The sequence below is a fragment of the Neodiprion pinetum genome, chromosome 1, assembly GCF_021155775.2.
Source record: "Neodiprion pinetum isolate iyNeoPine1 chromosome 1, iyNeoPine1.2, whole genome shotgun sequence".
NCBI classification, from domain to species: domain Eukaryota; kingdom Metazoa; phylum Arthropoda; class Insecta; order Hymenoptera; family Diprionidae; genus Neodiprion; species Neodiprion pinetum.
Genome location: NC_060232.1, coordinates 40284483 through 40298238, shown reverse-complemented (window position 1 = coordinate 40298238; position 13756 = coordinate 40284483). Strand labels below are relative to the sequence as shown.

The 13756-nt window shown below is 40.7% G+C and overlaps 1 protein-coding gene across 5 annotated transcripts in view; it reads left to right on the top strand.

Annotated features, from left to right (window-relative positions):
• Nucleotides 1-13756, top strand: part of kcc (solute carrier family 12 member kcc) — a 73302-nt gene that overhangs the window by 39732 nt on the left and 19814 nt on the right. For 4 of the 5 annotated variants that reach the window (XM_046629611.2, XM_046629584.2, XM_069133111.1 and 1 more), the window contains exon 2: nucleotides 9932-10029. In XM_046629611.2, coding sequence (XP_046485567.1) covers nucleotides 9932-10029 — 98 coding nt within the window. Of the gene's footprint in view, nucleotides 1-1141; nucleotides 1678-9931; nucleotides 10030-13756 lie in introns of those variants that run through there. The other variant, XM_046629602.2, reaches the window with a different exon arrangement.

Sequence of the window (13756 nt, the reverse complement as noted above, 5' to 3'; positions counted from 1 at the left end):
TCGCTTGAGTGAAAAGGTTGAACGATTTTACGATACAATGGTCGTATAGAAGTGCATGGGCGAAAATAAATGTCGGAGGATTTGAAAGTGTAGAAAATGAAAAAATAGAAAATTCAAGGTATAGAAAGGTGAAAAGACAGAAAAACAAAAGAAAACAAAAATCAGCATCGTCACAATTTCAGTATCCTTCCACATTTCTACACTCGTTCCGTCGAACCTCTGGAATGCTAAAAAAAATTAAAAGCCGAAACGTTATAGAATGTTTAAAAAAAAAAAAAAACAAGCTTCTACTTTTCTCTGCATTTCCACATAATCAGCGGTCTCTTATTTTTCGACTTTGTAAGTTTTCCAATTCAACTCTATTACAGTTCAACTTCTACTACTCTAACAGTTCAACTCTTCTACTCTAAACTCGACTCATTTTTCGATATTTACTTATGCTTGCATTAAAATTTCGACGTTTGAGTGAAAAGGGAAAAAAATAACATAAATAATAGAAATACAGAAGTGTAAAAAGGCGGAAAGATGTAGCAAGCAAAAATCCGGTATCGTCAAAATTTCCACACTTCTCTATGATTCTGAATCTTAAATTCAGCCAATTATACTCGCCAACATCCTCGACGTCGAATTATCCCTCCCGTATACTCTGATCTAATTATCCTTACACATTTTCAAACCCGCCGAATGATAAATCAACGTTTTTAAAAATCTACCGCCTTCCTGACCCTCCGATCCTCGCCTCATCCAACTACCATTGTACCGAACAGCTTCAGGATCTGCCCGAGCATTCCCATCGTAATAAAAAATCAATCGTGAGACGGCGGTCCTCAGGTCGAAACCGAGATCGGCTTCACCGGGCATCCCCGATAGAATTCGGCGATTCGCGGGGGGGTAACCGGAAGTAAGTCGGCCCGTCCTCAAGGTCGCCGAGGCAGACCCACGGAATAAGAAAACTCCGCGAACGGACGTCACCTGAAGCACCTCGCCGGGCAGCGTCCGCGTCACGGGGCGTCGGGAGAGCCGGAGGCTGAGCCGAGGGTGAAGGCGTCGCGGCGCAGGCGTCGCCGAGGGTTGGAGAGACGGAGGGATGGAGGGAGGCAGCTCCCTGCGCCCGGGACGCGCTCAACGCCCGAGAACCGCGAGGCCGCGCGCGGGTGTCGCAAGCCTCTGCCTTCCTTGCCCGACGCTGCAGCTTTAAAGCCCGGCTTGCAGAGCCACGAAGAGCGAGCGAGCGACCCGGTGATCGAGGGTCGCGTCGAAGGGTCAGAGAGACGAGCTGTGCCTGGTTGCGTCTGAGATGCGGTGCCGATCATGCACAAGATACGTTTAAAAGTGTTGACCGTATAACCGGGCGCCGCCGCCAGATATATAGATATATATATATTGTACATATATACGTATGTACACTGTCCGGAGAGCACCAGGACTGCTCTCAGAGTGATTTTGTAACCAAGTCCTACGTCGTGTTTGCGTCGCGTGCGGTTTTCACGGTACTCGACTGACCGATTCTTTGACCTCCGGGGAATCCGGCGAGGACGAGGAGGAGACGGCTGAAGGACCAACGCGGATAGTGGAAAAACGAGATTTAACGACAATTTCAAGAGGAATCAGTTCGCGCCATGAGCGAGGGAGTACCAGCGAAGTCTAAGGTCAAGTCGGCGACTCTACTGGAGGCCGGTATGATCATCTATCGGGTTTAAAAAATCATCGTCGATGTTTGTAGGAATCGTGTCAGCCTTTCGCATCTTGCTTCATCAAGGATGAGATTCAAGTGTCTCGGAGTCCGATTGTGTGCTCGGTCAAAACGTCCGGTCGGTACAGAAATATTATGGAACTTGATAACTGTGTCCGAAAATTTCTTATCGTTCGTGGAAGCTTTGTTAACTTTTTTTTTTTTCTATTGCCAATACCGTGGACAGTGAAGCTGAAGCTGAGAGCCAGAGTTAGATACCAAATGTGTTAAACTCTTTGCAAATAGAAAAATGTTGTTCAATTTTATCGTCATAGTTTTATTGACTTTCGAACTTCATTGCCTTATTCAAATGTACATTAGAACGTTTGGCTGTTGGCTTAAGCCTCCGTTTGCGGCTGAGTAAATATGGGAAAAAAACAGACACGCGCGATTGGAGACACTTGAATCTTCGTACCGTAGATTGACAGTCGAAAAAACCATTGCAAAAATATGAAGAAACTTAATTGAACGTTTCATGTAACTTTGTATCATAGATGTAATTTTGTACAGTGATCATCTCGTCACGTCTCTTCGCAATTTTTTTACAGTATTATAACGAGAAGTTACGAAACCTCAAATTTCAACGGGTACAGTAGTGCGATCGTTGATTGTAGTCGTCAAACTGATTGTGTTGCGTTTGACAAATGATAAAAATTTAGTGCAGGCGCGCTGAATTCCCGAGCTTTTAAAATTTTACCAACGACAGTTTGGCTCGTTGTAAAAACGTCAGTGCGACCGTTCTTCGGTGATGACCTGCACAATATTCATACATGATATATTATCCGCAACGTTCATTGCGATTGACAGTGTCCATGAATTGAGGAGATGATGATTTATACACGCGCGTATAATATTGTGCTTGAGACAAATTGAAAGGCGTGGATGAATCAACGAAGGCTGCTTATATTTTCCAGTCCACTCTTCTTCCTCTTCTGCTTCTTCTTCGTCTTTGCCGTCGGTGGCAGAAGACGGCGAAAAAATATCTGCTCGGATCAAAGAGGTTTCTGAGATTCTTCTCGAAACTGGCTTCTTCGCCTCCTCTTGATTTTCCTTCAATGAAGTGGCCCCGAATTTCTAAGATTCCGCTTTATTCGTACAGATCTTGCGATAAGCCGCTGATCGGATTTCCGCCTTTTATTAAACTCAATTTCACTCCTCGTGCCAATTTATCAACCTCTGGAGCATCACGAATCGAAATTACACGAAAAGACTGTTAATTCTACACCTCGCTGTAAGTTTTTTAGTAACTTGATCAAACCACTGTAAGTATTGAGTTTACCTTGTTTTTTAGAAGCTTTAGGCACTTTTCTTTCTGCGTAGTTGAACCCGTTTCGTACACGGAGAGAAAAATCTGAGAAAAATTACCCTGCTGTTACTATAATCGTGATGTAAAAGACACCTAATGCATTTTTTACCGTGCTGCATCAGAAAAATGCGTCGTCACATTTTAAATTTTGCGCTACCGAAACACATAGTTTCTAAGCAAGGTAGTAATTTTTTTTATAAAAACCCATAATTTTTGTAACATGCATCAATAAAAACTGCAATAGGTGTCTTTTACATCACGATTAGTAACAGCAGGGTAATTTTTCACAGATTTTTCTCCCCGTGTACGAAAACATTCGTACGCATACAATACGAATCGATAATATAACTGTAACTCAACGTCCTAATCAACAACGAAATACCGAAGTTTTTGTTTTGCGTTCTTAACGAACAAAGTCTTTTTTTATACACTATTTTCTTTCTTTCTTCCTTTCGCGATTCCAAAAACTGCCCAAACGTCTGAAAAGAATTTGAAAATGAATCAACGTTCGCCCGTAGAAAGAGTTTTGCACCATATTTTCGCACTCCTAAACCAGGGTTCGTACGCTTTTTGGAATCTGAAATTTTCTGACTTTTCCAGATATTCCAACCTGAAAGTAAGATTGTTTCAACAACCGTTCAAAAAATATGACGCCGATTAATGAAACATTTTTTTCTTTTATACTTTAATATTGCCCAGTAACCATCTTACCGCCCGAATATAAATTTACATACAATAGCCTGCGATTTTCCGTAAGAAAAAAAAAAAAAAAATAACGAAACAAGTTTCGGCATAAAGTAATATAAATAAGACGTATAAAGTAACGCGACGAAACAAAATTTTTAGCGCAATCTCTTTCTTTTCTCAATATCGGTAGTACTTCGTATAAGAACCGTGTTTATTTCTTCAGTAGACTCAAAATTCCAATATCATTTTTGAAATTCCCCGAGTTTTCCAGATTCTCCCTTTTGCGTACAAGAGTTAACCGCCAAAGGCAGATTATGTTCGCGTCGATTCCATACCGTCGGTATTATCCACCGGAATCGGGTTGCTGAACGAAAACGCGGCGTCGGCTTCACACCGACAATTCGAGTAACGAGGAGGGCCATTAGCGGACGGATCGTCCGTCCGTCGATCGCGTCTTGACGGTTGGGAATATCGTGTGACATTCGCCAGCCAGCCAGCCACCTGAACGAGGAAAAAGATCTTCTCCGTTTATCGGCACAAGAGATCAGAGATTCTTTCGATTCCCGCCAGCAATAAATCAAATCGGCAAACTCACCGCGACGCGGACTTCAAACTCCTTTCACCCCGATCCTCGGCTATCAGTGAGACAATGCAAAGCTCTTTCGCCTATCATTTTCTTCTTTTCAAACGATTTCTGCTATCCTCGAGTACGAACCAATACTAGTGAATTTTGGCAAAGGGGGAAATAAAATTTCTAGGTATACTTTTTTATAACAATAAAGTACGGCTATATTGTATTAGGAATTCGCGAATCGTTATCGCGGTGATACATTTTGTATAATAGCGACAATTATCGGTGCGATTACACAGCGTGATCAGAGATGAGTAAAGAAAAATAGATTTTGCAGAACTTTGTATAGATATAAATACATGTATTCGATATTCGCTTTTTCAGCTCCTATAACGTTACTTTTATACCTTTCTTTGAATGAAAAACGTTTAATCATTTACACGTAAATTTACAACGCGTTTGTGTTTCTTCCGTTCACCAACTAACATAACAATCCTCTTGTACAAGCAATTGAAAGAACCGAACGATATCGACACGTTAACCGCGTTTCCATACAATAATTGAGTGAATTAATTTCCACAGAACGATAAATAAATGATTTCGGCACATGCTTAAAAATTAGACGGAGTATTTTCTAGGTATGTAATTATCCTGAGTACTTTAGAGAAAAAAGAGAAAAAAAAGCTAACCACGCCCCGCGTTCCTAAAAATATTACATCATTATATTTTTACAAGTATATAAATTATATACCACCTCCTGCCGATTATTACATACATATTCTTATTATAATCATTATCACGCTTGTAATTATAATTTGATTTTCAAACGGTCTTAATAACTCAATTGATAACGAGTTCCTTCTCTCTCTCTCTCTCTCTCTCTCTCTCGAATACCGGACGTCGAGTAGCTCAATTAGCGTCCGCAGTGAGGATGATTGGTGAAAATCGCAACGGCCCTTATACGTTCGCGTATTTCTTCCCGCGCGCGTGTGTGTGTGGGGGGCTGGGGGTGGGGGTTTGATACATGCACGAAATCCTCGAGGCATACAGCCGCGAAGTTGTCGTGGGTGGGGCGGCGAATAAGGAGAGAAACGGGGAGGCTTGGCTGCGCCGTGGCGCGGCGGTGGGACAGGACAGGAGAGAGATCAATGCGGAGTGCCGAGAGCCGAGGCTCCAGCTTCCCTCCGGTTCTCCCCCATACCACCCCCGTCCCACCCCCGCAGCCCTGACGTACCCAACGGCGACCCACCGACCTATATTTAACTTGAATTTCCGCGCAGGCAGCGCCAGGGTGGGAGAGGTGAGGTGAGGTGAGGTGAGGTGAGGTGAGGCGAGGTGCCTGGATCTCTACGTAAGAGAGCGTGCAGCCTTGCTCCGCCTGGCGCCGGGGGTGGTCGGCGCCTCGATCCACCCCCCAGGATCTGAACTTGCCGCTCCTTGATATAAAGTTTCGCGGTAATATTCTCTCGATATCCTCATCCTCGCACCCACACCCCTTCGATACCTCGCTCGATGTATAATATGAAAATTTTCTAAACTCTGCAACTTGGCAACTGCGGAAGTAATATTATAGCTGTGTATGATTTTGGGACAAGCCGCTGAGTGCGATTATGGTAATTTCTGGACTACGTTTTGCATATCTGATGTCTTTTAAATTTGGTTGGAAAATTATTCGGCCGATGATGGTTTCCAGAGCTTGTAGAAACGACGAATTCTGTAATATAGATAAGATGATTCGGTAATTGATTTTTACTACGTTATTATTTATTTTGTTTTCATTTTTATTCACTTTTTCTCCAATTTGTTGAGAATTTATGAGTATGTGCGGCCACATTATTATTAAACATTTGAATAATAGAAACTCAAAACCGGGTCAACTTGGCATGGACTTCACCATATGTAAATTATTATTGTAGAATATTATTATACATACCCAATTCGGTACTTTGTAGTATAGAAACTTATATAACCTTATTATAACATACAGTTACGTTTAATATCGATCGAATTATACATATATTTATATACCTATATCTACACGATGAGAAAATAGTGTAACGAGTGATATTTTTTCATACGTTGCAGGAATTATTAGATTAAACGGTCTAGATATTGCGGAGCAATAATCGTTATACGATCTCATAAAAGCTCACCTTCTATTATATAATTACATGAACTACATATGAAATATGTTGCGACGTGCAGGCTGCAAGAATCGCGTAAAAATATTGCATACAGGAGAGAAGTGCACCAGGAACAAAGTTTTATTGTCTGCGGTAGAATTGGAATGAATGAATAATGAATATGGACGAATTTTGAATTTCAATTTAACGCATGAATTGTTACCGAATTACCATATTCGCTTTCAACTACTCTTCGTCATTCGCAGTGCATGCAATTTTCTACGAATTCATCGACCGATCGAACGCTGGAATTTCAAATGATCCGTTAAATTAAAGGAATATTCAAGAAATTCTGCAAACTCGATTTTATTTTATTCAATAATTTAGGCGCAGATCTTATTCAAATTCAAATTCCATCATTTTTTTTTTTTTCCTCGTTAATTTTCAACTTGTGTTATCGACGAATTGATATTTTTATATCTCAATTTGAATATTATCACTCTCTGTTCAACTTTGCACGACTAATAATAAATTCTTATCGCTATATGTAGAGAAAAAAAAAGTAACGAAAACTGTATCAGCTTCGCTTAATTACATTCATTCTTGTCATTTTTCATCAAATTGGCAGTCTTGGTTAAAGAAACAAAAACAAAAACAAAAAAAAAAAAAACTTACAAAATGGCCCGGTTGAGTAAGTGCATTTAATTCGATTCTACCACTGCAGCGGAGCGGCTGTAATTAAAGAAATAAATTATATTTGACACACGGCATTCGGTCACTCTACTCACGATCAGCAGAGACAGTTCTGTTGAAACATGCATACAAGTTGTCGATTGAATCTAAATACCGATGAAACAATGAATAAATACATATTACACGTAAATAAAACGAAACTGTAAAATGTATTCTGCGTAAACCGTACCGGGAATCTCCATTCATGAATAAATAAGAGAAAAACAATTAACTTAAGGTATACTACACAATAACAAGGAGATTAGCTGTAAACCTGTTTTACATAACATTTTTTATAAATAAACTTCCAAGAGTTTCATATTTTTACGAATGCTTCAGCAAAAAGTTGCTAAATGGCTTTTTACGTCGGCCATTTTAATAAAAAATTTCTCCTTCTCTTTTACATCCCTTCGTTTTCCTTCGGCTACTGTAATTTCCCGGTGATTAACAACGATTGCGGTGATAATAGACCAGCGCCAATTCCTGTCGCGTTATTCATCCGTGCTTAACAACGTACGAATACACGTTAGTCACGACACGTATAAATATATTCCAAATTCACGTTTGTGCTATTTTTCAATACATTGCTCCGCAGTGTTTCTACATAATAATGATCTCCGATGATCCGCGTGCTTCGATTGTCTATTAGCACCGAACGCTTTCTATACTTCAGTTGAAACGACACGTGATACAGAGGTTATAATCGCAGCTTCATCCTTAGTTTCATTTCATTTTTTCCCATTAACGTTTGTCTGCTCTGCGAGGGAGGAAAAAATCAGACGAAATATGTCCAGCGGACAGAAAATGACGGTCGGCAGATTCTTACTGACTACGCCTTGCGGCCAGACGGTCGGCGGAGATTCTGACGCGGAAAGATCGGCTCACGGTTTTTACGCCTACGCGAACCAGAGGCAGGCCAATGTTAGACCAGGAGGTTTTTTGCCGATTCGTTATTGCATTCGCTGCTGCTGTACAGGCAGGTCGACTTTTCAATTGTGATAGAGTAAATTTTATTAAGGAGATCTCCCCAAATTTCATACTTGGGAAAATACACACTAAGGATAATCATTCATAGGTTGTGATTCCTTGATTCTGCGCTATTAGAAAAAGTTTCACTAAACACACGATGTTCCAGCAGATCGGATTTATATTGGTTTTATTTGTTACTTTTCTGTTAACAAATATGACACAAATTTTAGTAATTTTTTCCAAATCAATCCAAAAATTTTAGCGGACTTGGGATATTTATTTTCTAACCGTGTATACATGTATGTACGAAATAATTCAGACTTATTTGCAGCTCGAAAAAACTTGACTCGATCAATTCCTTCAATTGATCAAGAGTAAATTGATTTTATAGAATCACTTCGTAGGTTATTGTACCTCTGATTTCACTTCTTTGACACAATTGTACGGACAAATAATTTGGCAAAATCAATAAATCTCTGTTTAATTATTGATGAAATTTATTTCCCAACTTTCAAGAGTCAAGTAATATCGAATTATTTCATAGAATCTGAAAATCTTATTGTAATTGTGCACGGAAATATGAATTTCAATCATCTTGCAAAAGAACGTTTTGCCGAAGGTCCGTTTGAAAAAGAAGTGTGAAAAATAATAGAATACGATTTTCCCGATAGTCAGAGGTCAAGATGAATTGCGAGTGGGAATCATCTGACAATTCTGTGACGCACAATTCCCGCTCACCTGCATCAAGTCTGTCGCAGTACCTGCAACTTGCGATATATCTTATTGGCAATTGGCCTGCCGGATACTTCACCGTTATAGGATTTAGGACAGATCACCTCTGCAGTGGTTCGTGTAACCGCGATAAACTCACGAACGTGTGCGGTATTGTATCGTGAAGACTGCAGACGACTGCACGTAACGAACGTTCTCAAACCTTCGATATTTCTCATTTCAGTTGAAAGAAATAGAACGATTCGCTTTTCCATTCTACGAAATCTTGAGATTTTTTTTGAGCCGTTTGCTATACTTCCGGAATTAATCATAATATCATCCATATTCGAACCACGAATTCCATCGAATCAGCAATTTGTTCACTTGTAACTGACACTTCAAGAGATAAATTGATACAATGATTATTCGTTTCATTATATGACGTAGAGTCGGACGACCGTGGATGCGTAATGTTAGAAGATTCTCTTTTCAAATATTTTCATTCAACCCCAAAGGAAATAGGTACTCGATAACCGCTACTTGGGACAGGCTTGGCCAGTGGCCAAGGTGACCACTGATCGGTCTTGAATGGACATAACATAACATGAGTTTCCTTAAACGGTGTCGAAGTGCAACTTATTACTTAACGATTTTTCAAAATCTTCAACGTTTTATCGGGTTACAATTCAACCGCCACTGTTATACACTTGGAGTTAGTATAACGTATATAAGACCGTTTCTGCGTACAGATTCCGATACCGACATGTTACCGACATTGTCGGCAAATGTCGGTAACGGGATCTGTACACAGAAACGATCTTATACGCTTACTGCGATTCGATTATCATTCTTCTTGCGATATTTCTTCGTCAAGAATAACCGATACAGGGTTGAAAAAAAAACTTTACCACCCCGGAGGAACGATCTTGTACTTTTTGTAAATTATAACCTAAACCACCTAAGATTTTTCTACGCAGTCGATGTGATGCTGCAGATTGATTCTTGCCTCGAGCACCCCACAATCTAACCCGTCACAACACCCCGAATGATTAATGGTGTATTTTATAACACTTGGTTATCGGATATTCTTAAAATTTCAGGCGACGGAGGCGGGGCAGCTGGCGATGGTGAACCATTCGTCGGTAGCAACAATGCCGAGAAGATGTCAGGCTACGAGACGAACCTCTACCTCTACAGTGTGAGTCTTGACCCTTTGAAGCATACATTTTTCATTGCAATGAAATTCTTTGAAACTGGTCGTATAGCGGTTCTCGATGTCGCTGATTTAAATAACGGGGTCAGATCTGAGAAATTTACAAAATTCAAAATGACGGATCTAGTATCAGCGAATAGGATCAACTTTTATATTTTCAGGCCGCCATTTCGAATTTTGAAATTCTGACGTCGGATTCGTTTTCAGCGACTCCGAAAACCTCCCTGTAAGAAATTTCAAGCTAATCGGATCAATGTTTATATTTTCGGTCCGCCATATTGGATCTGCTATTCTGAAATTTCAAATTTGAACATCGAATTCGTTGTTAGCAACTCCGAAAACTCAAGATTACCGAGTTCTATTTTTTTTTATAACCTTCCACCAACTTTCAACACTTTGTTTATTTATAACGCTTACTATATTCGCGAAATAATCATAATTCCTCCTAAAGCATCAACATCGACATCTTGGAAGTCCAATAATGCAAAAAAATGACAGCGATATCTAAAAATTGAATATAAATCTTGAATAACCGATTCAAAAAAGACGTCTCTTGTATCAGCAGCCATGCCCCAGAGGGTTAAACACGTAATTTATATACGTCGCTGTTATAGCTGTAATACCTGTGTATACACAATACCCCGACGCCTGTAAGCCACCACCGGGTAAAATGTGCGTGCACGCAGAACTGTATCACCTTGAACCGTCATCGCCGTCGTTGTCATCGTCGCCCGTCCTTATCCCCGCGACGTGCACAACGACGAGACCGTTGGGATAGCAATAAAAGGGGTGGAGGGGTCTAAAAGCGGGAGACTCGGTCGAGGTCGAGCCCCGTGGCGTGTCTTTACAAGGCGATGATTTAAGGGGATGGCTGTATGCCGAGTACCGACCGAGTAATCAGATCTTATTTTACACCTTTTATTTTCTCTTGAGTATAACAAAAGCGTTTCGAAGTTTTGGAAAACCGTGTGGAGTTGACCATTTTACTCGTGATTGTCATCGAGAAAAAATTAACCGACTATACAGCGTAAATGTAATTCGCTGTTTTTCACTCGCTTTGAGATTGTCACACGCTTCATTATTCCATAACCGAATTACATAGTTTTTATATTCTTTCGTCAATTTTTTTACCCTCTCTTGCTAATTTCGTTTGTAATATATTACAGTGGACTAAAAACTAAGTGACATGTATTTTTTTGTGTCTGCCATTGAACACTTTAAGGGGGTGAAACCACCCTCCAAAGTGAGGCATGTCAAGAGGCGATTTGGCTGTTGTTTTTTCCTCCAATTGATAAAATTACATTATTCATTTCTCGTTATGAGAAAACTTTTCCAGTTTAATTGGTTGACAAATATTATGTTGTTGCGGATGAAACTGCCAATTCATCCTTTGACATGCCTTACCTTGGAGGGAGGTTTCACCCCCTTAAAGTGTTTAATGCCAGAAGTCTAAAAAAAATATCCGTCGTTTAGTTTTAAGTATACAAAAACATATTACAAGAGAAATCAAATCTGAGAGACCGACCTGGGATACTTTCCTTGTTAGTGCAAATCACGTGAACGCGACTGCGAACCCCAACTCTAATTTCCCAAAGTTTGACAATCGATTTTCCGCACAGGAGATGGAAACAGTGGCGAACAGGTAAAATACGATTTTGCTGGACTCGTCGGTTAAAGTCGAAAGTCAGGCATCCTCTTAATGAAGAGGCGTAAGCTTGCACGTAACTTTTGCCCTCGTCGTCTCACCGCGTCGTTACACCGCACGACCCTTTCCTAATTCCATCCTCCAGTTTCCTAATTTACCCTCATCGCTCTCGGCACAAAACGTCCTGTGCCGAGGATCGGAGACCTTCGGTCTTTAGCTTCGTGCTTTTCTATGAGGGGACATTGTTATAATCAAACCGAAAATCAACCACTTTCGAATATAAGTTTGGACTTGTGATCAATTTTTCGTCTCACGATATCCCGACACCGAATCAACCGATCTTGGGGATCTTGATATCAATCGTCGCAGTTAATCCTAGCCTAGAACCGGTCAGTTTTATACCGAAATCGGTTCAGTCATTCCTGAGTTATTTGTAAAAATTAAAATTTTTTTTGTTCGACGATAACACCGATGAAATTTGATCGTTTAGGTTAACCAAATTGGATGAGGATGAAAATCTTTCTAGTCGTAAATTCTTATGTTTGGAAACAACGGAAATAATGGAAAGTACCATAGGACTACTCCTCTTAGGACAATCGGTTTTTCCTACTCGTTTTTACTCACGATAAAAAAAGTTTGCGAAACTGTAGAAAGTCGTTTTTAATAACAACAAGAACTTTGATAAGATCCGTCCCCTTTTCGCCCTGGTCAATTCTCTATCTGTACTTGTTATGTATGTAACTACATGTACCTGCATAATGTAACGTACTTGGTGGATGTATACGTGTGACGTACGTGATACTGGATTCATACCTAGGTATCGAGCGAGATATCGGGTAACGGATCGCTCTCGATTCGGCTCTCCGAGCTGTGTGTTCTATCTCGTAGAATTCCACACTTGGAAATGAGACCAGAGCATCAGAGACAGCCTTGCTGCATCACCATCCTCCTCCTGCCACGCTCCTGCAAGCTTTAGCCATCCTGCACGTTCTTCTTTGACTCTCGTCCGACTTTCCCTCACTTCTATTCCTCCTCCTACAACCTCGCCTGCAAAAGTTGAAATTCGGCAGTCAATATGTCGCGTTTTTCTCACGCTTGCGATCCTTTTTCGACCAGCAGCGGATAAGGACACAATATTGTGCGAGGAAAGGATTCGTAAACCACCGTAATTTGTATACCTACGTACGTATGCTATCCAAATCAGAGGAACAATTTCACTCGACCCGAAAGCGTGACGTCGTCCGCATAGATAGGTATATTAATTATCCGACGAGAATAGATCATAATTGTCGTTACCTAACGCGGTCTGCAACCTGTTGACACAGGTAATGCGTTTTGATGTACGATATTAACATTCTTGTCCGAGAAAAGAGGATCCAATTCTGATACATGTGAAACGGGATAGTGCAATGCAGGTTAAATATGAGGTTAAACTCGAAGAGTAGTTGTACATATGTGCAGAGAAAGAGGAAAGAACAAGAGGCAAATATATGTTTACGACAAAACTGACAAAATCCAGGAGCATAAGGTGAACAACATCCGTCTGACGGTCTGTTTGTACCCGCAATATATATTTGCCTGTTGAAACCCCCGGTTTAAATCTACAAAAATCTGGCTGGATCCGCTTAAATCCCGCTACCGTCGGGTATAACGTCTTCATCGAGATGTCGGCAAGCTTACCCGCCACCAGCATCCGCACCTACATAGGTAATTTATGCATGTATTCCTCCTCGCCTCGATACCCTGACGAAATCCCCTCGAAGCATTCGCGCAGGTCGATGATAGAAATATGTCTACCCGAGGTAAGATGTGAACGGTGCAAGGACGCGAACCTATGGAATTACAAGAGGAATATTTCTGCCGTATTATATGTATAATGCATGTACGTACGTACATAGGGGTGTACGCGATATATGTATTATACAACCATCAGCGTTGTGCTCGGTTATAGCTTCTGATATTGCCCTGGCATGGTTATAGGCATGGCTGTATACGTGTCCGATTCGGGGTGTTATAACTTTATTACATACTTCGCATCTTGTCATCCTTGTCGCTCATAGTATACCG